General features: G+C 61.4%; 2 protein-coding genes across 2 annotated transcripts in view; one reads left to right on the top strand and one right to left on the bottom strand.

The window, feature by feature from the left end:
• The window catches only part of CAPN2 (calpain 2), a 39,590-nt gene extending 26,467 nt beyond the window's left edge, over positions 1–13,123 (top strand). The window contains exons 11-21 of the mRNA XM_042926274.1: positions 554–565; positions 1,789–2,000; positions 3,074–3,110; positions 3,794–3,859; positions 4,725–4,782; positions 6,233–6,297; positions 6,941–7,009; positions 7,521–7,599; positions 8,993–9,109; positions 10,857–10,915; positions 12,264–13,123. Of these exons, the coding sequence (XP_042782208.1) occupies positions 554–565; positions 1,789–2,000; positions 3,074–3,110; positions 3,794–3,859; positions 4,725–4,782; positions 6,233–6,297; positions 6,941–7,009; positions 7,521–7,599; positions 8,993–9,109; positions 10,857–10,915; positions 12,264–12,287 (798 nt within the window). The 3' untranslated portion in view covers positions 12,288–13,123. The remainder of the gene's footprint in view (positions 1–553; positions 566–1,788; positions 2,001–3,073; positions 3,111–3,793; positions 3,860–4,724; positions 4,783–6,232; positions 6,298–6,940; positions 7,010–7,520; positions 7,600–8,992; positions 9,110–10,856; positions 10,916–12,263) is intronic.
• A 2,044-nt stretch (positions 13,124–15,167) lies between these two features.
• The window catches only part of TP53BP2 (tumor protein p53 binding protein 2), a 53,391-nt gene continuing 46,804 nt past the window's right edge, over positions 15,168–21,754 (bottom strand). Inside the window, 5 exon segments of the mRNA XM_042926272.1 lie at positions 15,168–15,867; positions 17,995–18,194; positions 18,601–18,767; positions 21,165–21,237; positions 21,240–21,297. Of these exon segments, the coding sequence (XP_042782206.1) occupies positions 15,826–15,867; positions 17,995–18,194; positions 18,601–18,767; positions 21,165–21,237; positions 21,240–21,297 (540 nt within the window). The 3' untranslated portion in view covers positions 15,168–15,825.

Genomic DNA, 21,754 nt, shown 5'->3' on the forward strand with positions numbered 1-21,754 from the left:
ACTCTGAGCCCCTCGGCCTCTGAAACGGGAGCTGAGGACTTCCATTCTGGGACAAAGCGACCCCAGAGAAAATGCCAACGGGACGTGGCACGGAGCCCACCCCCCGCCTCATGGGGGTGCAAAGCCGGTCCTGGGCTCTGGAGCTGGGGAGCACGGGGGTCACTTGGTCCCCTTTAGAGACAAGGAAACTTTGGCAACAGAGGGAGCTGACTTGCCCAAGGACACACGGGCTGGGTGTGACGCCTGCTGGCTCCCAGCCCGGCGGGCACCCTCGAGTTGGGGGCGGGGAGACCTCAGCCAGGCGTTTCACGGCTCCGTGCCCCGGTTTCATGCTCCATAAATGAGCAATGGCGCTAAGGGCTCGGCCACATTGTTGCTGGGTCACGAGGTTTGTCCTCCGTGTGGGAACGGTTGGGGCCCCTTGGAAAATAATTACCGTGCTGAGTCACTTCACGTTGCTAGAGCTGCAGGGGACGGGGGGCCTCGGCCCATCACGGGGGTGACCTCGTACAGCTTCCGGGAATCTGAAGTGTGCTCTCCTTTGTGCCTGCAGGTGCCAGAGGAGGTACGTCTGGGAGACGCTGGCTCGTGTTCACCACCAGGCACGAGGCCCCGACTGCTGGCCTGGGGGGTCCCGGGAGGCCTGGGCAGGGCTGGTGGCTGGGGGCACCCTGGGGAGGTTGCTCAGGTCCCAGGGCCTGCTGGGCCGAGCTCAGGGCCAGGTCTCTGGGGAGTCCCTGCGGGGCACGGGTCAGCTCTGGGTGGACGACGTGTGGTCTGGGACGCAGGAGGCTCCCCGCGGAGGCCTGCAGTTCCCCCTAAAACAAGCCTGAAGGGAAAGGTGAGCCCCAGGACTGTGCCTAAGATGATGTGGGAGCCCAGGGGCCTGGATCCACTCCCCAGCCCTGCCATTTGCAGGCCGTGTGACCTCAAACAAGTTATGGGTCCTCTCTGGACCTCAGTTTCTTTTTCTGTTTTTTTTTAAATGTTTTATTATTTATTTCTGAAAAAGAGAGCATGAGCAGGGGAAGCAGAGAGAGAGGGAGGCACAGAGTCCCGAGCAGGCTCCAGGCTCTGAGCTGTCAGCACAGAGCCCGACGCGGGGCTCGAATTCACGCACAGTGAGATCACGACCTGAGCCGAAGTCGGACGCTTAACCGACTGAGCCCCCCAGGCGTCCCTCTCCGTTTCTTTTTCAATAAAACTTGGTCCACCACCCACCTGGAGGGACCATAGCGATGAGGTGAATGGCGTGAGAGCGCGTAGTAGGCTCACAGCTGGCATTAGCAGGACTGGTGGAAAGTACAGCAGCCGTGTGGGTCCATAAAGGCCGCGGCTGATCCAGTGGCCACGCGGCGTGCCCCCCTCCACCCCAGTGGTCCACACTGTCGGGCCGGGCAGTGCCGTCGGGGGCAAGCTGGGCTTCTCCGGATCCCTCTGGTGAGTTCCGGCCTCGCGGCGGCCAGCCCGACCACACCTGCCTTCCTGGCCCGGCCCCGTCCCGACTTTTGTTCACGTGTCACACACCACACAGCACTGATCCCACTCCTGCGGGGGGCCTCACGGCCGAGCCCCTCCGTGTGCAGATGGGGTCTCTGCAGAGCTGGGTGCACGCGGGAGCCCCGCCGCACGTGCCCTGAGCCCCTCCGTGGGCACCTGTTCTCGTGGGCGGGAAGTTTGCGTTTGATCTGGAACGACGGGCACCGTCGCCTTCTCCGCGAGCGAAAACAATGCGGATTTGGGGCTCTCTCTGCCGTCTACTCCCTTCTGTTTCTGTTTGTCCCTCAGATGACTGGACAGACTAACATCCACCTCAGCAGAAACTTCTTCCTGACGCACCGGGCGAGGGAGCGGTCCGACACCTTCATCAACCTGCGGGAGGTGCTGAACCGGTTCAAGCTGCCGCCTGGGGAGTACATCCTGGTGCCGTCCACCTTCGAGCCCAACAAGGACGGGGACTTCTGCGTCCGGGTCTTTTCCGAGAAGAAGGCCGACTACCAGTAGGTGCTCCTGCCCTCCTCCCCGTCCCCATCCCCGTCCCCTGGAGCGCGGCGTCCTCCCTCCGGGTTTCTGCTCCGCGACACCCGCCCGCTTCCAGGGCGCAGCTGGAAGGACCTCAGCGTTACATTCCGGCGAGCAAAGAAATGAGCCACGCGGGGTATTCGCGGTTAGAAAGGGCGGCTGTGGAGCCTCGCGCAGAATCTGCCGTGGCAGCTGCGTCTCCGGAAGAGCGGGCTGTCACATTCGCCGTAACGACACGGGTTGGACGGCTGAACCCGGGCACCTCACGGGGAGAAGCCGGGCCGCACCGTATAATCCTTCCCGTCCAGCGGCCCTCGAGTGACGGCCTCGGTGGTCACTGGGCCCAGCGGTCCAGGGCCCCTTGTCAGGATGGCTCGGTTCCCAATGGCTCTTGCCCCGTTGGCCGCTGCCTCAGCCGCATCTATTCGGTTGGGCACCTGATTGCAGGAGACATAATCCTCCTCGGCGGCTTAAGCAAAAGGAGATTTACGGAGAAACACGGGGGCTTTGAACAGATGGGAAGCAGGGCACACGGCACGTGCTGTGTGGCCTCTACCTCGTGCCACGGGCTCCCATCAGACCCAGGACAGTGTGTCCGATGGGCCGGCTCAGGCCAGCCGCGGACACGGCGGCCGGGGCCCTTGGTGGACCAGTGGAGGGTCCCGGGGCCCAAGAAGGGCCCAGCGCCGCACACAGCACAGGGCACCGCCCGAGCTGCCCGAGATTCAGCTGAGACCACACCCCGGCCTCCGAGCAGGACACGTAGGCAGCAGGGACCTTGCAGGATCCGGGGGTGGAAGGTTTCTGTGACAGAGATTCCCACAGAATCGGAGAGCGGGTGCCGGGGTCTGCTGTCCCCAAACGTGCTTCTCGAGGAGCAAGGAAGTCCCTGCCGCCTCGGCCTCCTCCGTGCAGGGCTGTGGTCCAGTGACCCTGCCCACCCTGCCCTGCGCTGCCCTAACAGTCACACGTGCCATCGGTCTTGATTTTGGCACCACGTGCTTCCCACCCCCACCTCCCTTCCGGTAACACAGTCTCCCTCTGTTTCCAGGGTGGTTGACGACGAGATTGAGGCTGACCTTGATGAGGTGTGTGTGACCTCTGGACCTGCCCGCTCTGCCCCCGACTGCCCAGGACCCAGAGGGGCCCCTCCTAATCGCTAGGGGGCCCCAGGACCTCGTGCCCGCAGCTTGAAACTAGGGTCGCCCCCTGCACCTGCACCGGCCGGTGCGTGGCCCTTGACCACCCCACCCCCACGCACGGGACCACGGGCTTCTCGTCGCCACCTTTCCTGGGCCTCAGTTTCCTCATCTGTAGAATGAAAATGCTGGGTGACGAGATTTCTGAGGCTCCCGAGGGTAACACCAAGGGTCTCTGTTCAAATAGTGGTGAATCCCGAGGGCTTGGGGGTCCCAGGGCAGGCCTGACCACCACAAATCCCAAGTCCAGGAAGGAGACCACAGCCAACATGACGGAAGGCCCTTCCTCTGTCCCCTGTCCCCAGGGAGAGAGTGAATAGTCCAGGAGGCCACTGTCGAAGACCTTCTAGAACATTCCAGCTGGGCTCTGCTTCTGGATCCCCACTAGTGTAGATCAGGAAGGGCATCCTGGTTGAGGGCTAGAGGAGACGCCTCCGTGAGGACTTGTTAACCCCTCCCTCAGGCTTTCCATCCCTCTCTCATCCGCCCTTAATTCCTCACACTGCCCTTGGTCTCAAGCCCGCGGGAGGCGCCTCCTTGGCTCTGACCTGCTCCCGTATCCCCCCTTCCAGAACGATGCCAGCGAGGATGACATTGACGACGGCTTCAGAAGGCTGTTTGCACAGCTGGCAGGCGAGGTGGGTGTCTGCACACGCGGCCTCTGCCCTGCGCTGTGGTCCATTCGGAGGGACAGTCCCGTCCCCGACGCGACTCCAAAGGGGCAGAGGCAAGAGTAGAAGCAAGAGGCGTCGCAGGGGGACTGGGGCTCCTGCCCACACGGTGGGGCTGCCGCTTGGCGACTCCCTCTGGCCTTAGGGTTCCGGCTGCTTCCTGTCCTCTGCGTCCAGCTGGGATGTCCCTGATGTACACAGAGACGCTCAAGGGACAGAAGGGTCGCACATCTCAAGAGCACGGCTCAGGGCACAGTTCCTTCAGGCGCTTACCGCCACCCCCCAACCTGTCTGCCCAGCCAGTCCAAACAGAGCTCTAGGGCCACCAGGTCTCTGGCCTCATGTCACAGACACCTGTTCCCGCTGGTCCGCGGCACGTGGGCCCCGCCCCCACCCCTAGGAGAAGGGACTGTGGCCCATGGTGGTCTTGCGACTTGGGCTCCTCCCCCGTCCCTCCTTCCCTGTCCCCCAACACGAGGGCGTGTGTAGGGCACCAGACCCGCCCCGGGAGCTGGGGCCTCAGAGGCAGAGCGGCGGGGAGACAGCCGGGCCCTCACCAGCTTTGCAAGGAGCCAGACCCGGGTTTCAAAGGGGAGGAAGGGGCGACGGGCGGAGGACTGGGATCAGAAGGGCGTCGAGTGGGACCGCACGCGTGGGTGGAACGGAGGGTTCTCAACTGTGTCCACGGGGCCTGCAGTCCGCCGAGACGTGCGGCCTGCAGGGGGCGCTGGGCCCGCACATCACAGGCCCCGCCCAGTGCACCTGACGTGGGCGGAGCCTCCCACGTCCGGCGGCCGCCGGGTGGTGACCACGCTCTGCTTCGTGTCCACAGGACGCGGAGATCTCGGCCTTCGAGCTGCAGACCATCCTGAGGAGGGTGCTGGCCAAGCGTAAGTGCCCTCCTGGTGGGGCCCCGGTCCCCTCCCGGCCGCCGGTCCCCTCCCCGCCCGCACGTAAACACCCGCCAGCCCCCGGCCCCCTGAGGAACTGGGCAGAGGAGGCTCTGTGTGCCCTGGTCACTCAGGATCAGAGGGCCCCGGGTCGAGACCACCACTGGCTGGCTCTTGCTGGAAGCCCGTGCGTGGAGACCCTCGGGCTCTCTTGCTGCACCTGGAAAGCAGGAGCGTCACTACCTAACCCCGGAGAGTGGGGAGCCTCCAACGGGTGCCCTGCGAAGCTGCCTGAGCAGAGCCCGAGCTCCGTGTGGCGGCCCCTCCGACGGTCAGCTGGAAGGGGGGCGGAGCCGTGGATGGAGTGACACCACCTCACTGAGTAGCCGGGGTGGAAGGGTAAACGGGCCTCTGGAACCACGGAACGGTGTGCAAAGCATCTCCCCAGCGTGCGTGTCAGGAGCCTCGGCCGACTGGCTCTTTACTCGGAGAGACATGGTTTCCCTTGAACTGATGAGCCAGGCCAGGGACCTGAGGGCCCAGAGGCGGCTGGCAGGCTCCTGGAAGAAGGGGTGAGGCCCAGAGGGGCCTGAGGAGGGCCCGGAACACCTGGAACCGCGTCCGAGTCAGAAACAGGACAGGCCAGCCCCGGGGACACATTTCCTCCCCCGCAAATTATCACAAGAGCCGCACGGCCCTCAAAGAGACCGCCGTCCCCGCGCGGGTCTGTGCGAGGTCAGACCCCGCGAGCCTGGACGTCGCCGTGTCCTGGGCAGCAGCCCTGGGCGCCACCAGCAGCCGGCCTAACCCATGGCAAATTCCCTCACTGCCAGAGAAGAGCCTGGCCGGCCGCCCATCCACCGCGGAGGATGTGGGGAGGGATCCGCGCGTAACCGGTTCCTCCCCGGGCAGGCCAGGCGCGGACAAGAAGATGGTGCGCGTCCCGGAGGCCGCCAGGCACGAGTGAGGTCACAGGGCTGCTGAGGCGTGTGGCCGTCAAAGCCTCCTTGTTCCCGCGCAGACGGAGGCGGAAAGAGCCGGGCCGTGCCGGGGCTCAGCCTCCCTGCCCCCGGCTGCCCGCTGACCCCTGCCTCTGCCCCGGCCGGGGAGGGGTCTGTGCCCACCGGGGCAGCTTCGAGTTAAGTGGCAGCCTTGACAAGGACAGGACAAGAGGGGGACCCCTCATGGAGTCCGGGAGGGACCAGGCTCCTACTTGTGATGAGGGTCTCCTGCAGGCCAGCCACCCGCCGCGGCCACTCGGGACAGGTTCTGGTCCTCGGGGCACGCGCTCGTGTGGCGAATCACAGGCGGACGCCCCCCTCCCCCGGCCCCTCCGACAGCCACCGGGCTGCTGTGGCCCTGGAGGGACGGATGAGCACTTCCTCGAGGGGGATCCCGGGGACAGCGCGGCTCTGTGGGACGTAACCGTCGCTGGTACTTTGTCTTACAGGCCAGGACATCAAGTCGGATGGCTTCAGCATCGAGACCTGTAAGATCATGGTGGACATGCTGGACGTATCCTTCCGGGCGGCAGAGCCCAGACACGGCGTCTGAGACCCCCGCCCTGGGGGCTCTGACACCGCGCCCCGCCCGTCCGGGGGCCCCGAAGGGGAGTTGAGGAGCTGCAGACGAGGGGAAGCCGAGGGCCGTGTCCCAGGTCCCCGCACGGGAGGCGGCCGCTCAGCTGTGCCCGAGCGGCCGTGGAAAATACCCCGCAGACCAGTCTCCTCTGGTTGTGGGTTTTCCCGATCTGCGGGCGCGGGGCCCGTGGGCAGCTCCTTCCCCGGCCGCCCGCAGCCTCCACTCGTGGCTCAGGGACAAGTCCTGGGCACGGATGCTCTGTGCTGCTCGAAGTTTCCTCTCGTGGGCTCACAGTGGTTGCCTCACAAGAGGCCTTAGAAGCACTGCAGAACTTAACGGGGGTGGGCGGGGGGGGCCTCTGCAGGTCATGTGACAGCTCGTTCTCGCCGGGGCCCCCCGCATCCCCAGACCAACCAGCAAAGGTCAGGGTCGCCAGAGGCCTCCTTCTGGGCCCTCCGCCAGCCTCAGAGGCAGGCCGGGTCCTACAGCAGGAGCCGTCTGCAGATACGCTGTGGGCGTCAGCGCCACCCGGTGGAGGGGACGCACCCACGGCCGGGCTCTCCTTAACCGCGGGCAGTCAGATGGCAGTGGCAAGCTGGGGCTGAAGGAGTTCTACGTTCTTTGGACAAAGATTCAGAAGTACCAGGTGAGCGCCCGGGGGCCGCCGGGGGGCGGGGGGCTGTGTCGGGGTCGTGCGGTGCCCGTACAACCCTTTGCCAGGTGGGAGGGACATCCCCAGGGTGGCGACTGGACCCACAGAGACAGGCTGGCCACACGCAGACAGCAAAGATGAGCCCGCCTCCTGCCCTCGCCTGGCGCCGACCGGAAATGGGGTCCCCTAACAGCTGCTCCCAAAAGCGTCCTGGAGAAGCCACGTCGCCTTTTGTAACATGGGTTTTTAGCAGCTCAAGCACGACAGTCGGATAAGATAACGTGAGCCGTGGTGGCTGGCTGGTTGGCTGACGGGCGTATTGACAAACCGGCTCACGAGAGAGGCCAACACTATTAGCTAATTAAGGCAGAAAGGTGGGCGACTCTTCCAAGGCTCCGGAGACAAAGCTGGGAAACCTGCGTCCGCGCGCGGCACTCGGCGCGAGTCAACTCGCTGCCTGCCTCGCTTTGGGTCATGGTTCTTGGAACTATTTTGCTCGTTCCAGAAAATTTACCGGGAAATCGACGTGGACAGGTCTGGCACCATGAACTCCTACGAGATGCGGAAAGCACTGGAGGAAGCAGGTAACGCCTCGTGGCTGTTTTCTCCCTTCCGTCCGGCTGCGGGATACGCGAGCGCTGGCTCCGTCCCGGCTCTGGGGTACGGGAGACTGTGCTCCGCACCCTGTGGAGGTCGGTGACCGTGAGACAAAGCGGGTGCTGGTTTGGTACAAACACGTCCTTTCCGTTCCCCTTTTAAAAGCTCCCCGGTAAAACGCTCTGCCCGCCATACCTTCCTGAATCTACGTTTCCTCCGAGAGGCTGGCGGGGCGAGCGGGCCCCCGGCTCTTGCCAGGTGCAGGGCTGACACGAGGGTCTCTGCTCCCCCCTGGGGTGAGTCCCCCGCGGGCAACATAAAATCCCGACACTGAGACCCCAGATACCTGGATTCAGCGAGATCCACCTCCCCCCGCGCGGTCCCAGTGCGAGGGAGGTGCCCCCCGCTGCCGGGCCTTCCGGACTAGGACGGCAAGGCACCACGGCCGTGTTCTGGCAACGGGTGGACAAAAGGAGGGAGAGATGGGCTCCCCCCGCCGTCAGGCACACGACCCCCTGGCAGGACTGAGTCACGAGCCCTCAGTGTGCTGCAGGGGAGGCAGGAAACGTGGTCCTGATTTCAGGCAGCCGTGGCCCCGTGGAAATCCTGCCACGGGAACAGAAGTTATCGCTAATCTAGGACAGACGGTCTCTGCCATGTGCATCCAGGAAGTTAGTCTCCAGGGGATTCAGAGCTAAACAGCCGGGAGAGGAAGCACAGGGAGAGGTGGCCACGGGGACGGGCCACAGGGACAAGGACGGGCCACGGGGACAGGGACGGGCCACAGGGTCGGGGATGGGCCATGGGGGTGGGGACGGGCCACAGGGACAGGGACGGGCCACAGGGTCGGGGATGGGCCACGGGGGTGGGGACGGGCCACGGGGACAGGGACGGGCCACGGGGTCGGGGATGGGCCACGGGGGTGGGGACGGGCCACGGGGACAGGGACGGGCCACGGGGTCGGGGATGGGCCACGGGGGTGGGGACGGGCCACGGGGACGGGGACGGGCCACGGGGTCGGGGATGGGCCACGGGGGTGGGGACGGGCCACGGGGACAGGGACGGGCCACAGGGTCGGGGATGGGCCACGGGGGTGGGGACGGGCCACGGGGACAGGGACGGGCCACGGGGTCGGGGATGGGCCACGGGGGTGGGGACGGGCCACGGGGACAGGGACAGGGACGGGAGAGAGAAGCCTCACGGCAGCCTGCGGGGACAGGCAGAGCCAGGTGAGCGGTCAGAGTCGGGAGCAAGGGTGGGAGCGGCGGGTCCCCAGGCGAGCACCAGGGCATGGGGCGGCGGTGACGTGAGGGCCACGTCTGTGGCACGGGCGCCGTGTGTCGCACTCCCTGAGGCCGCGCCCTCTTCCCCCGACTTCAGGCTTCAAGCTGCCGTGTCAGCTCCACCAGGTCGTCGTGGCGCGCTTCGCGGACGACGACCTCATCATTGACTTCGATAACTTCGTTCGGTGTCTGGTCCGGCTGGAGACGCTGTTCAGTGAGTGGCCGCTTGGGGAGAGGCCCGTCCCAGTTCTGTGCTTGGCGCAGGGGAGGCCGCCTGGGAGGGCGTGTGTGCGCGGTTGACTGTGCAGACCCTTGTGGGTGGAGGGAGGAGCTGGTGACTGAGCGAGGAGGAGGAGGAGGAGGAGGGAGGAGGAGGAGGGGAGAGGAGGAGCAAGGAGTGGAAGGAGGAGGGGGAGGAGGAGGGGGAAGACGGGGAGGAGAGGGGAGGAGGAGAGGGAAGAGGGGGGGAGGAGGGGGGAGGAGAAGTGAAGAGGAGTGGAGGAGGGAGGAGGGATGAGGAGGAGGGAGGAGGGGGGAAGAGGAGGAGGAGGGGGAAGAGGAGGAGGGGGAAGAGGAGGAGGGGGAAGAGAGGAGGAGGAGGGGGGAAGAGGAGGAGGGAGGAGGAGGGGGAAGAGGAGTGAAGAGAGAGAGGAGGAGGAGGGGGAAGAGGAGGAGGAGGGGGAAGAGGAGGAGGAGGGGGAAGAGGAGGAGGAGGGGGAAGAGGAGGAGGGAGGAGGGAGGGGGGGAAGAGGAGGAGGGGGAAGAGGAGTGAAGAGAGAGAGGAGGAGGAGGGGGAAGAGGAGGAGGGGGAAGAGGAGGGGGGAAGAGGAGGAGGGGGAAGAGGAGGAGGGGGGGAAGAGGAGGAGGAGGGGGAAGAGGAGGAGGAGGGGGAAGAGGAGGAGGAGGGGGAAGAGGAGGAGGAGGGGGAAGAGGAGGAGGAGGGGGAAGAGGAGGAGGGAGGAGGGGGGGAAGAGGAGGAGGAGGGGGAAGAGGAGTGAAGAGAGAGGAGGAGGAGGGGGAAGAGGAGGAGGAGGGGGAAGAGGAGGAGGGAGGAGGGGGGGAAGAGGAGGAGGGGGAAGAGGAGTGAAGAGAGAGAGGAGGAGGAGGGGGAAGAGGAGGAGGGGGAAGAGGAGGGGGAAGAGGAGGAGGGGGGGGAAGAGGAGGAGGAGGGGGAAGAGGAGGAGGAGGGGGAAGAGGAGGAGGAGGGGGAAGAGGAGGAGGAGGGGGAAGAGGAGGAGGAGGGGGAAGAGGAGGAGGGAGGAGGGGGGGAAGAGGAGGAGGGGGAAGAGGAGTGAAGAGAGAGGAGGAGGAGGGGGAAGAGGAGGAGGGGGAAGAGGAGGAGGGGGAAGAGGAGGAGGGGGAAGAGGAGGAGGAGGGGGAAGAGGAGGAGGGGGAAGAGGAGGAGGAGGGGGAAGAGGAGGAGGGGGAAGAGGAGGAGGAGGGGGAGGAGGAGGAGGGGGGAAGAGGAGGAGGAGGGGGAAGAGGAGTGAAGAGAGAGGAGGAGGAGGGGGAAGAGGAGGAGGAGGGGGAAGAGGAGGAGGGAGGAGGGGGGGAAGAGGAGGAGGGGGAAGAGGAGTGAAGAGAGAGGAGGAGGAGGGGGAAGAGGAGGAGGGGGAAGAGGAGGAGGGGGAAGAGGAGGAGGGGGAAGAGGAGGAGGAGGGGGAAGAGGAGGAGGGGGAAGAGGAGGAGGAGGGGGAGGAGGAGGAGGGGGGAAGAGGAGGAGGAGGGGGAAGAGGAGTGAAGAGAGAGGAGGAGGAGGGGGAAGAGGAGGAGGGGGAAGAGGAAGAGGGGGAAGAGGGGAGGAGGAGGGAGGAGGAGGAGGGGGGAAGAGGAGGAGGAGGGGGAAGAGGAGTGAAGAGAGAGAGGAGGGAGGAGGAGGAGGGGGAAGAGGGGAGGAGGAGGGGGAGGAGGAGGAGTGCTCACCGGGCGGCCCTCCTCCCACCCCCCACCCCCTCCCTCAGGGATATTTAAGCAGCTGGATCCCGAGAACACTGGGACCATCGAGCTCGACCTCATCTCTGTAAGTCAGCCGCTCACAAGGCACCGGGAGCTGTCACGGGTTGGGGGGGGGGGGGGGGGGGGGCGGGACAGGGACCCGTGGCCGTTGGCTTAAAAAGCTCCACCTTGCAAGTGTTGTGGCCGTGGGAGGCGGGCCTGTGAACGGCTGTGAGGTCCCGCCACAAACGTGCACACCCTTCCCCGCATCGCATCCCCCGCCGACCATCGGGCCCGGGAGACACTCCCGGTTCCTCCTCCCACGCAATTTGCCGAGCGCACACGCGGGAAAACGATGAGGGGAAAACGAAGTGCTTGTTCACCTGCACGAGAGATGGTGGTCACGTAAGAAAATTCTCCCGCATGAAATTCAAGTGGGTTTGGGGAAGATGTGTCCTTAGGCCAGATCTACTTCAAATACTTCCTGGGCAGATGACCTTATTCCCCCACCCCCGCCCCGGTTAAAAATTCAATCGAAAATACATAAACTTGCCGTAGAGAGTTACCGAGCTCCTGGTCCGGAGCCCCAGCAAGGCCCAGGGGACCGTCAGTCCCAACGCAGCAGGCCGACCGGGCCCGAGAAAAGCAAAGTGCGAAATGTTGTCGGTCACCCTGGTGCCAGAACGTTCTCCCCTCCAGGAGGAAGGGCACGCCCTCCCGGTCGTGGCCTCACGTTTGCCGTCAGGGGAGCTGAGCTTGGAGCAGCACAGGCTGGCGGGGGCCGGTCAGGGGCCGGTGCCACAGGGGAGCGACACGGTCCCGTGCTCCAGCCAGGAGCCAAGTGACAAGGGGACAGGTGTAAGGGACTAGGGACTCCTGTCCTTGAACTCTGACCTGGGGGAAGCCAGAATGAGGCAGCTTTGCACCTGCTATGATGCATTATAAAGGACCTTCAGCCAACTGAGAATACATTTTAGCTGGCTACAGATGACACTAGGTAACTTCTAGAACGAGGCTGCAGTCTCAGTCTCGGCCCCGGCCGCACGACGCGCCAAGGGCAGCTTTGCAGAAGCCGGGGCCCCGGGCCCGGGTCCCGGACCGACTGGAGCAGAGTGTGACCCAGAGCCCCCACTTGACCCCCGCTTGACCGAGGTCGAAAGCACTGGTTTTGGGGACAGCCGAACTAATGTTCACCCGACCTGGAGGGGGCGGCAGGAAATGCCGCGTGGTCCGGTCTGCCTCGTGGCCATCGGCCTGTGAGGCGGGTCGTGCCCCTGGCCTGGGCCGGGCCAGGCTGTAGAAGTGGGGAGGAGAACCCGCGAGTCTGTGCCCCGATCCGTCTGCTCCAGACGGAGCAGAATGACCGTTCTTCCAGAATGACCGTTAGTTCCGCACAAGGTGTCTGAGCTGACCGGCTGTCTTCCTCCTCACAGTGGCTCTGCTTTTCAGTCCTCTGAAGCCCTAACTGATCTGCCTGAAGACAGCCAGCCGAGGACGAAGCCCCCCAGAGCAACTTTTTATCTGGACCCCAAAATGATGGGAACATTTACCTAACCGATGAATGACTAGAGCTGAAAATAAAGATACTTTTTGAGACAGGTCTCACGTTTCACAGTAAAAAAGATCTGCGTATCCTGGTATTACATGCAGGTGACTCACTCAATCCTGGGTTAGCTCGGAGAAAACCTTCCATCTATAAACAGGTCCACGGTTTACTTTTACCCACTTGCCCGTTTATGGCAATATCCAATCGGAGAAAAACACAGGGAGGTATTTTTAACCGCTGACCAAACACGAAGTCAGTCTCCAAGGACACGAGGTCCTTGCTGGGAACATTGAAAGTAAATTCCCGATTAACGATGCAGCTGTGGCATTTGCCAAACAGCAGTGCGCGTCCCTGGAGTGAAACGGAAAACAGGAAGCATCGAAGAGTGACAGGCCGGGCCAGCGCGCACACCTCCGTCACGTGGTTGCAGAGAGAGCCAGGTTTTAGGTAGAATGGCCTGGTGACCCGTGTGTCGCAGAAGATGCTGAAGCTACGCGGCCTTCGGCCCGCTAACCGAAGCGTGCGCGAAAGCAGGTGCCTGGTGTCCGAGACGATTACGGGAAAGGACAGGATGAGCCGTTCGTGGCCGGGACGTCAGCACCCCCGCGCTTGTGCGTGGAGCCGGGAGGGACACGGGTGGGAGAGCTTGAGCCCTGCTTCACCCTGGAAGACGCGAGCCGCCTTACACACCTACCGCCTTGTTGCCTTACTTCCTGCTGAACGTGCTGTTAATAAAGAGTGACCCAAGCGGTCCGGCGTGCTGCGCTGTCCTTCGGGGGCCCGCGGCGGGCGGTGCGCCCGGGTCTCGGCCTGTTCCCGCTCCGACAAGGTCACCTCTCATTTCCCCTCTTGAGAGTTAAAGGCAGCTTGGAACTACGCAGTTTCTTAATCCAACTCAGAGGCTCTCAAGTGCCCACAAAGTAGGTGCGGCTCTCCTCTGCTGCCCCTGGCCTCCCCCGAGGAGGCCCAGGCAGGTCCCTCGGGTGTGGGGACGAGAGAGGCAGACAGGACAGGCGCGTCAGTCACGGGCCTGCCAGTGGTGCCCCTGCGGGAGCCCTACGACCCACGAGAGGTGTGGGGCGGCCCGGGCCGGGCCAGCAAGCGCATCTCCCAGCCTCGTCCAGTGGGGGCCGGGCACACAGGAAGGGGAGGGAGGCGCCTTCCCAGGTCGCAGAGGCCTACAAACCGCTTCTGTGCCGGGGGCCGCCCGCAAGGCCCCGGCTCGCCACCACCTGCCCTGCTCCCTGGTTCGTTGTCACAGCAGAGGAAACAGAGACACCAAACAGCCAAGGGCTACGCTCCGCTTAGCTCAACCCATTTAGAAAAGGACTGGGGACGACGACCAAGCACCTGGGTCCCCCAAACAGGAGAGCACTGGTCATCGCCTCCCTCACGGGGAGAAGGTAGACGTGCCCCGCCCCCTTTAAAAGCCCCACTTCCGTGGGGCCCGCCGCCCAGCTGCCCTGTTCCTTCTACAAAAACCTAAACTGCGGCCGTGAAGATGCCTCACGGGGCCACCCCATCCGACCCCAGGGTCCTTCCCGTGGCGGCCCCGCGCCCACAGCACGACAGACACCACAGCCAGACCAGAAGCATCTGCGCCCCCCGACCCCAGACCCTTCTCTGTACCTGCAAACCTTCCCACGCAGACCTCGGGTAAGACGTAAACAAGTAAAAACCAGAAGAGAAAACACGTCATGGGTATAGGGCTGAGGGGACAGTGGATGATCACGGTTCACCAGCAGGTACACACAGAGGCCTCTGTGGAGGGCACGGCCGGGTCATGGTCGCTTGGTGGCCAGGAACCACCAACCCAGGTGTCGCGCTCACTTCCTGTCGCTTTATGTGCTTAAAATCACCCATCCCCGGGGGCCCGGCGCAGCGGGTCATCTCGGGGTCGTGGAGATCACTTAAAACTGTCCCCTAGCGGGTATCCCCCTGCGGCTCCAGGACCAGCACCCCCCTCCTTGCAGCCGGACCCAGCGGCAGCCCCTGGGGAAGCCACTCTGTCCAAGGTCAGCGATCCATGCTGTCCCGTTACCGCAGCGCCCACCGGGGGCCCACCCCACACCCCATCACTGTTCTGGGGAGCTGGGGGGTCCGAGGCTGGGGTGCGGGACCGTTCGTGGCACGTGTGTGGCCACCCCTCGTGGTGACCTCACGTGGGGAGGGGAGGTGGTCCCTTCCTCCTCCAAGGACGCAAATGCCTTAGGGAGGGGGAACTTAACCTGGTGACCTCACGTGAGCCCCACCTCCAAACCCTGCCAGGCTGGGGGCAGCAGCAGGGTGGTCCTCTGGTGTCCAGCCCTCGGGGTCACCGCCTTCTCTGTTACCCGCAGAGCGTGGCCTGTTAGCTCTTCCCCCGCCTTCTTGCTGGAACCGAGCTGCCCACAGACATGCCGGGATTGCGCACGGCCGGCCCTTCCCGCGTGGCTCCTACTCGGTGACCCCGCCACACGGATCCACCGGCTCCGCAACGACTCACAAACCGGGTGACAGATCACAAACAATGCAGACTCAGTCTGAGTTCTTGTCCGATGAGTCCCTGCAAACAGCACCACGAACACCAGACCCTTCCTCTCGCAGAGGCGTGGGGACGGGGCCGCCGGCTGTCCCCGTGGCTCCCAATCAGGGCCACCGCAGAGCTCGCCAATTTCAAAACCCAGCCGTCTGTAAGAACCTCACTCCTCACTGCAGCCACACGGCCGGGGAAGAAACCGCTACTCTCCCAACAGCGTGGGAGCTTCAACAAGGCTTTTCATGACACAAAGAACAGAAACCAGTAAAAAGCTTAGAGTCAAAAAGTTTAATTTTATTACAATTGTTTTTAAAGTCAGCAACGATCTTGATAAATTTCATGGTTAAGTCTATATAGTGAGTCTCCAATTTCCAGGATACAAAAGACAATAAATATAGATTCAAATCCCCCTAAAAACCAGATTCCACATTCAGGTAGCTGTGCTGTGGCTCGGTCCGGGATTCCTTCCACACGTGACTCCGAAGACGCTACAAACTCCTACACGAAGCACCGCCCACACCCGCCAACACGTGTTTCTGAGCGCGTGGCCTGCGTCCCAAGGTCCCGGGGCCCGCTCCACGGCTCTGGTCCTTCCCGGTGGGGCGGGTGCAGGGGACGCGCCGACCCAACAGCAAGCAGGTGGGACACGGAACCCACGGAGCGGCCCCACTTCTCTCTCAGACAAACAGGACGTCACCGTCTGTCCTCTGCTCCGCGGAACATGCTTCCCCAGCACAGCACGGCCAGTTTATCACGCCGAGGTCCCCCTCGGAGAGCCAACTCCCCAAATCCTTCACCTCCCTCCAGCGCCCATTCCAGATGCCTTCCAGTGACGTCGTCAGCAGTCTTGTGAAACGTCTGCCACAAACAATCACGTCACTTCTCCTTACCGATAACAGATGAGTTCTTCAGAAACTAAAACTCCGCAGTTTCAGGCCAAGCTCCTTTGTCTGGGTTTAATTCTGGGGTACAGCTGCAAGAGAACGGAGAAATGATTTACATGCCGCAGAGACAAAACCTCGAGTATGGGGGTCTGGGGTCACCGGAAAGAAACGAAGGAAAGGACTCTTTCTGCACGTGAGGCACCCAGCGCCGCCCAGGACACAAGATTCACAGTCGGCACCTCCCCGGCAAAGTCACAGGGGGTCCCACGTAAAAATGCAGGTGGCGCTGAGCGGCGGCCCCACCCGCGCGGCCTGCAGCTTCCCGAGCGGACGGGACAGATCAGGGTCTCCTGTAACCTCACTGACAACAGACCCAGCTCCGTGACAGGAGACTGAGCGACAGGATGCCACAGACTAAAAGTCTGCCGGTTTCAGGGAGGATAAGTGGAGGTTTTTGTGTGGGGATCTTTGTGGTTTTGTGTTTTCTAGAACAAGAGCCGGAGAGAAGAATGGAAGGTCCTGAAGCCACGGGTGAGTCCAACGAGTCATCCAGCTGGCGCAGTAAACAACCCCCTCCTCCCGCCTACACAACGGGAAAAAGGGTTTGCTGAAAGAAAGTGGAGTCAGACTCCAGCCAAAACTGAAAAATGGGTGATCAACACCACACAAAAGATGATTTTTCCGAGGAAAACAACTGGTCAATACAATTTTCTAGACTCAAATTTGAACCGCTGATTAAAAACTCCACAATTACGTGAGTTCCTTTTTTCTTTTAAACTCAAAAGAAACCAAAGAAACGTTACTCAGAGGCAACGTGTACCCCGGGGAGACCTCCAAAAGGCTGGGGTGAACACGAACGTCTCCGACCCAGCCTGACGCGGGCCTCCCGAGGGCCGAGCACCTGGGCCACGCGGCCTCCTCTGTTCAGGAGTCACAGGACCGCTTGGAAAATCACAACAAAAGGTTCCAAAAAGCAACTAGTTCCGAGAGGTTTTCAGAGGCAGGAAACGTCAAAAAGTAGAACTAGTATTTGCTGCTCATGTTCGGCAGGGAGGCGGCTGCAGAGACTCCGTCGGGCTGGACAGGACTCTGGTTGGGTCACTGGAAAGCTCGTTTAAAGGGCTCCGTGGCCCGGGCACCTCAGTTAAGCATCTGACTTAGACTCAGGTCACGATCTCACGGTCTGGGAGTTGGAGCCCCGCATAAGGCTCTGTGCTAACAGCTTGGAGCCTAGAGCCGGCTTCGGATTCTGGGTCTCCCCCTCTCTCTGCCCCTCCCCACTCATGCTCAGTCTCGCTCTCAAAAAAAAATTAAAAATAAATAAAAAATAAATAAATAAAGGGCTCCATGGCCAAATTTACTTTAACTTTCATCAATTCCTTGTAATATACATCAGAATCACATGTGTGAATATGATCCAGGCTCAAAGGTTTACTTAATGATAAACGTTGTGAGCAGGGGCAGCAGTCGGGACACACGAGGTCACCCACACGGCACACGAGACACGGGAGCGGACAAGAAGAGTCAGGAGGGGGCGCGGGTCGGAATCCAGGCAGCCAGGTTCCGACACCACGGTCACTCGGCGGAGTAACACGGGGCAGCGGAGCGCCCGCGCCCAGAGCCCTGGCTAGAGACCCAGACACCGGAGCGGCTCCGTGCCGCTCAGCCCACGTGGGTCCGACCTGATGAAACCCCCATAAAAACCTCTCCCCCTCGCTGCCCATCAGACGCCTCGACAATCTCAGGAGGTGGTGCCCTCCGGTCCCTCCCGCCACGCCCAGGTGCAGGGGGAGTGCGCGGAGCCGCGCCGCTGACCGTCGCCACCTCCCCGGCCGGGCTCTTCCACCTTCCCACGTCGGTCCTCTCCTCGCTCTCCGTTATCTGTCCCGCCCTGGCGCCCACGGCACTCAGGTCGGCAATGCAGCGTCTGGAAAGCGCTACGCCCCCTCCCTTCTCTTGCCCGCTCTCCCGGCCTCCTCCCTGCAAACGCTCCCGAGAGCCCCCTCCACCTAAATCCAGGACAGAAGGTGACTCCTGCCCGCAGTGCCCTCCCCGGTCCAGCCCCGGGTCCCGTGAGGAGCACAGGACCTCCGAGAGCACGGGACCCTGACCGTGCCCGGTGGCTCGCCAACACGGAAAATGTGGCTGGACGCGTGAACCCGCCACCGTCCAAACGCGTGAGGATTCGCCGTCGCGCGGACAGAGGACACACTTACCCCCAGCAAGTTGCGGGGCACGTAGCCCTCCTGGTCCTGCAGGCGCGCCCACCACCACTCGGTCTCCTCCTCGTCCTCCCGCCGCAGCACGGCCAGGCAGTCCCCCTCTCGCAGAGGCAGCTCGTCGCCGTGCTGAGGCTCGTAGTCCCACAGCGCGTACAGGACCCCTTTGTTCATGATGCCCATCTTCTCCTGCACTCCTGAAACCACGGGGGAGCCAGCGGATCAGGGCCCGACGCCCGACGCGCCCCCCACCCCCCGGGCACCTCCCATCCCCGGCGCCCCAGGCACGGAGCCCCCGCGTCTGACTGCGCGGACACGCCTGGGCCGCCGGGCCCACACCCGGAGCCTCCCTTCTCCGAGTCTCGGGAGAGGCCCCCGCGGGGTCAAACCGCCCCATCGTGGGGTCGGCTCACGCCGTCCCCACTGGAGCAAGCACAGAAGCCGCATCCGTCCCTGCCTCCGAGGCCGCCCTGTGCTCAACGGCCAGGACCGCGCGCGACACACAAACGTTTCCCCGGATGCTAAAGCTACTTGGCAACTGCACCCTAGAAACCCCGGGCAAAGGGAGGCAGTAACCCCACAGTCGAGCCAGCTGTCGCGAACCGTAAAGGAACTGTGAGCACTGGGCGTAGCCCTCCTCCACCTCCTCGCACTTGTCGGCGGCGGTCTGCGTGTCGCTGTAGGTGGTGGCGAACACGGCGGCTCCGGACTCCACCAGGAACTTACACACCTGCACGTTGTTGCAAGAGGCCGCGCAGTGCAGCGGGGTCCTGGGGGGACACGAGGCAAACGGGGCTGGGGGACCTTCCGGTGCACACCACGCCCACGGGCTGGGCCGTCTGCCCACAGCGTTCCGGACTCCTCGGTCTGGGCCTTTCTCCTAAAACCTCTTACACACGGTTTTAGAAATGTTACACACGGGGACGCCTCAGTGTGTGAGTGTGTGTGTGTGTGTGTGTGTGTGTGTGTGTGTGTGTGTGTCTGTGTGTGTGTGGCAGGGGAGTCATTTGGTCAAGCGTCCGACTCTTGATTTCGGCTCAGGTCACGATCTCACAGTTCGTGGCTTTGGGCCCTGTGTCGGGCTCTGTGCTGTCAGCGTGGAGCCTGCTTGGGATCCTGTCTCCCTCTGCCCCTCTCCCTCTTGTGCGCTCGCTCTCTCTCTCTCTCTCTCAAATAAACTTAAAAACAGTATCAGTTACACATGGACACATGAACCCGCCGAAGACCGACAGCCACAAAGGGACATGTTGCATACAGGCCACACCGGGCGCCCAGCAGGGCAGCACGGAGGGCCAGGGGAATCAAGGAAATGAGTGAAGGACAGGAGATCCGTGCAGTCGTCTCAGAAAGGGTCGGATGTGTTCTGGAGTGCCCGCCTAGTTAGTGCCAGCCTTAGCGCCCGGCCGTGCCAGACCGGAGGGCACGACCGTCTTTGCGGTATAGGCCTGCACTCGAAACATGGGCCTTTACGTGTTCCCTTGTCGTTACCGCTTCTGAAGAAATTAAGGTGCACGCAGAAAACTACCTTTCCTTAACGGCTGTTAAAATCCAAGTTGAATTTTAATTGGTAAAAAAACAAAAAACCTTGGTAGTTCAATGCAGACGAGAACAGGGACTGTCAACCGCACACGTCTGTCTGCTCGGCAGCTGGCCGGCAGGGACTCGCGGACACCACACGGGGAGTCCCCTCCAGCACCTCGGATGTCTGCAGCGAGCGCCAAGTGATCCAGACCCACGGGAGAGGAAGGGGACCCGGCGCTGCGGCCCAGCTCAAGCGTGAACTGGAGGATGTGGACCAGGCCCCGAATTACACAGGCTTCACGCTTTCACCTGTTTCCTCTCTCCCCTCTTTTTATTCCTCTCGAGGGCACAGTCTCTAAGATCACGTATTGCCCCCACCGCTCACTTTGGTATTACTGCAGGTTTGTTAAGTGCGTGGTTTTAAAAAATGAAACAACTATACATAAATTCCTAATAAAAGGGAAACGAAGACGTTATGACACATTAAGAACTTGTTTTGGGGCGGGGGCCAGCTGGCTCCGAGGAACGTGAGACTCTTGTTCTCAGGTCGTGAGGTCAAGCCCCACGGTGAGCACAGAGATTACGTAAAAAAATTTGTTTTGCTTACGGTGTAAAGTTAAACCAAAAAATTAGGCTAAAATACATACGCGTACGTAAGCTTTAAAGGAATATACTTAAGAACCACTGATGCTGATCTCTCTACGTTGTGGGGTACGAATGGCTGATCTCCTCTTCTCATTTCCTTTTACACACATTTTCCACAGCACATACACGTTACTTTTATAAATGTAATTTTTAAAAACTGTAACCAAAATGCTTTGGAACAAACACCTGGGGGATGATCTAAGTGTCGAACAAGAGAGAGAGTCACTCCTCGCAATGTAGGGCTATTCTATTCTGCACCTGTGTGCACGCACGTGACATACACCTGTGCACGAGGTAAAGCCGACGTCATCGTACAGCCACTTACCACGTTAACAGAAAAATAAGCTATAAAAATACCTGCATAAATATCTTCATGTGATTCCAGGTTTTTAAAAATCCTATACGGAAAAAAACAAGTCTTCTTCCAAAAAAGAGCCTATCATAATTTAAAATTTTCTTTTTCCAAAAAGAAAGAAAGAAAAATTACAAAATTTACTCTCCATTCTATTACTGTTACCGGGCTGACAATATCTTATCAAGACCTTTAACTCGTTATGTAACAATCCATTATCACATGAGGAACACTCATCACTTATAACAGTCCCTCCTATGCTTTATGCACATAAAACCATTTCACAAAATGCTCCACAAAAAATGGATTCCACGGTCACGTGTATTTGGGAAAATCTACAAACCCGACTCCCTCGTGCAGACGTGCAATGGACAGCAGTATATTAAAAACAGAGGTTTCACGGGTGAAGGGACCTTGCTTAAATCAGCATTTCTCAAACTCGCTCGAGTCTACTAACTGTGTGCGGCTGTGACATTTCCTGTTTTTATTACTTAACTACTAAACTCCAACACTCCACGTGCCCCAGAACGGGAGCGAGAGGGGAGTCTGGGCACGAGCCGCGGCAGGACGCACGCAGATGCTCTCACCACCCGGCAGGGCCCTCACGGTGACACCCTGAAGCCGGGGCGGGGGTCAGCGAGGTCCTTACCATCCGTCACTGTCTGCGGCATTTACGTTCACACCAAACTGCACCAGGAACTTCACGATTTCTGTATGGCCGCGCACACGGCATTGTGAAGGGCGGTGATGCCCTCATCATTCGGCAGGCTTGGGTCATCAACCTGTGACATCGAGAAGAAGGGTGACTGTCACTCACACTTCTGTCACCGTTCAGATCACAATCCACCAGCTGCCCAGGATCAAGAGAACAGCCGCAGGCTCTTGGGGTTATTTTCCATCCTAATTAAACCTCAGGAGCCAGGAAAATTCTACCAAGAGCAAGTCTAGAAATGAGGGCGGCGGGGAAGCCAGAGTAAGTAGGCGCTCACTATAAAAAGGCTCTTACCCATGAAGAGGGGCCGGAAACTCTACCCTCAGAGTCACTGATGTTTACTTACCCTCCGACTCCCACCACAAATTAGTGTCTAAGGACAAGGTGCACTTGCCATGGAAAGGAAAACAGGCCAACTAAAAATATTTTAAATAGCAGGCTTCTGAAATAAGGCCCACACCTGCAGTTTAACGCTGCACGGTCCGGACCCACACAGGCATGACCATGAACCTGCGCGGTCCGGACCC

The sequence above is a fragment of the Panthera leo genome, chromosome F3 (genome assembly GCF_018350215.1).
Source record: "Panthera leo isolate Ple1 chromosome F3, P.leo_Ple1_pat1.1, whole genome shotgun sequence".
NCBI lineage: Eukaryota > Metazoa > Chordata > Mammalia > Carnivora > Felidae > Panthera > Panthera leo.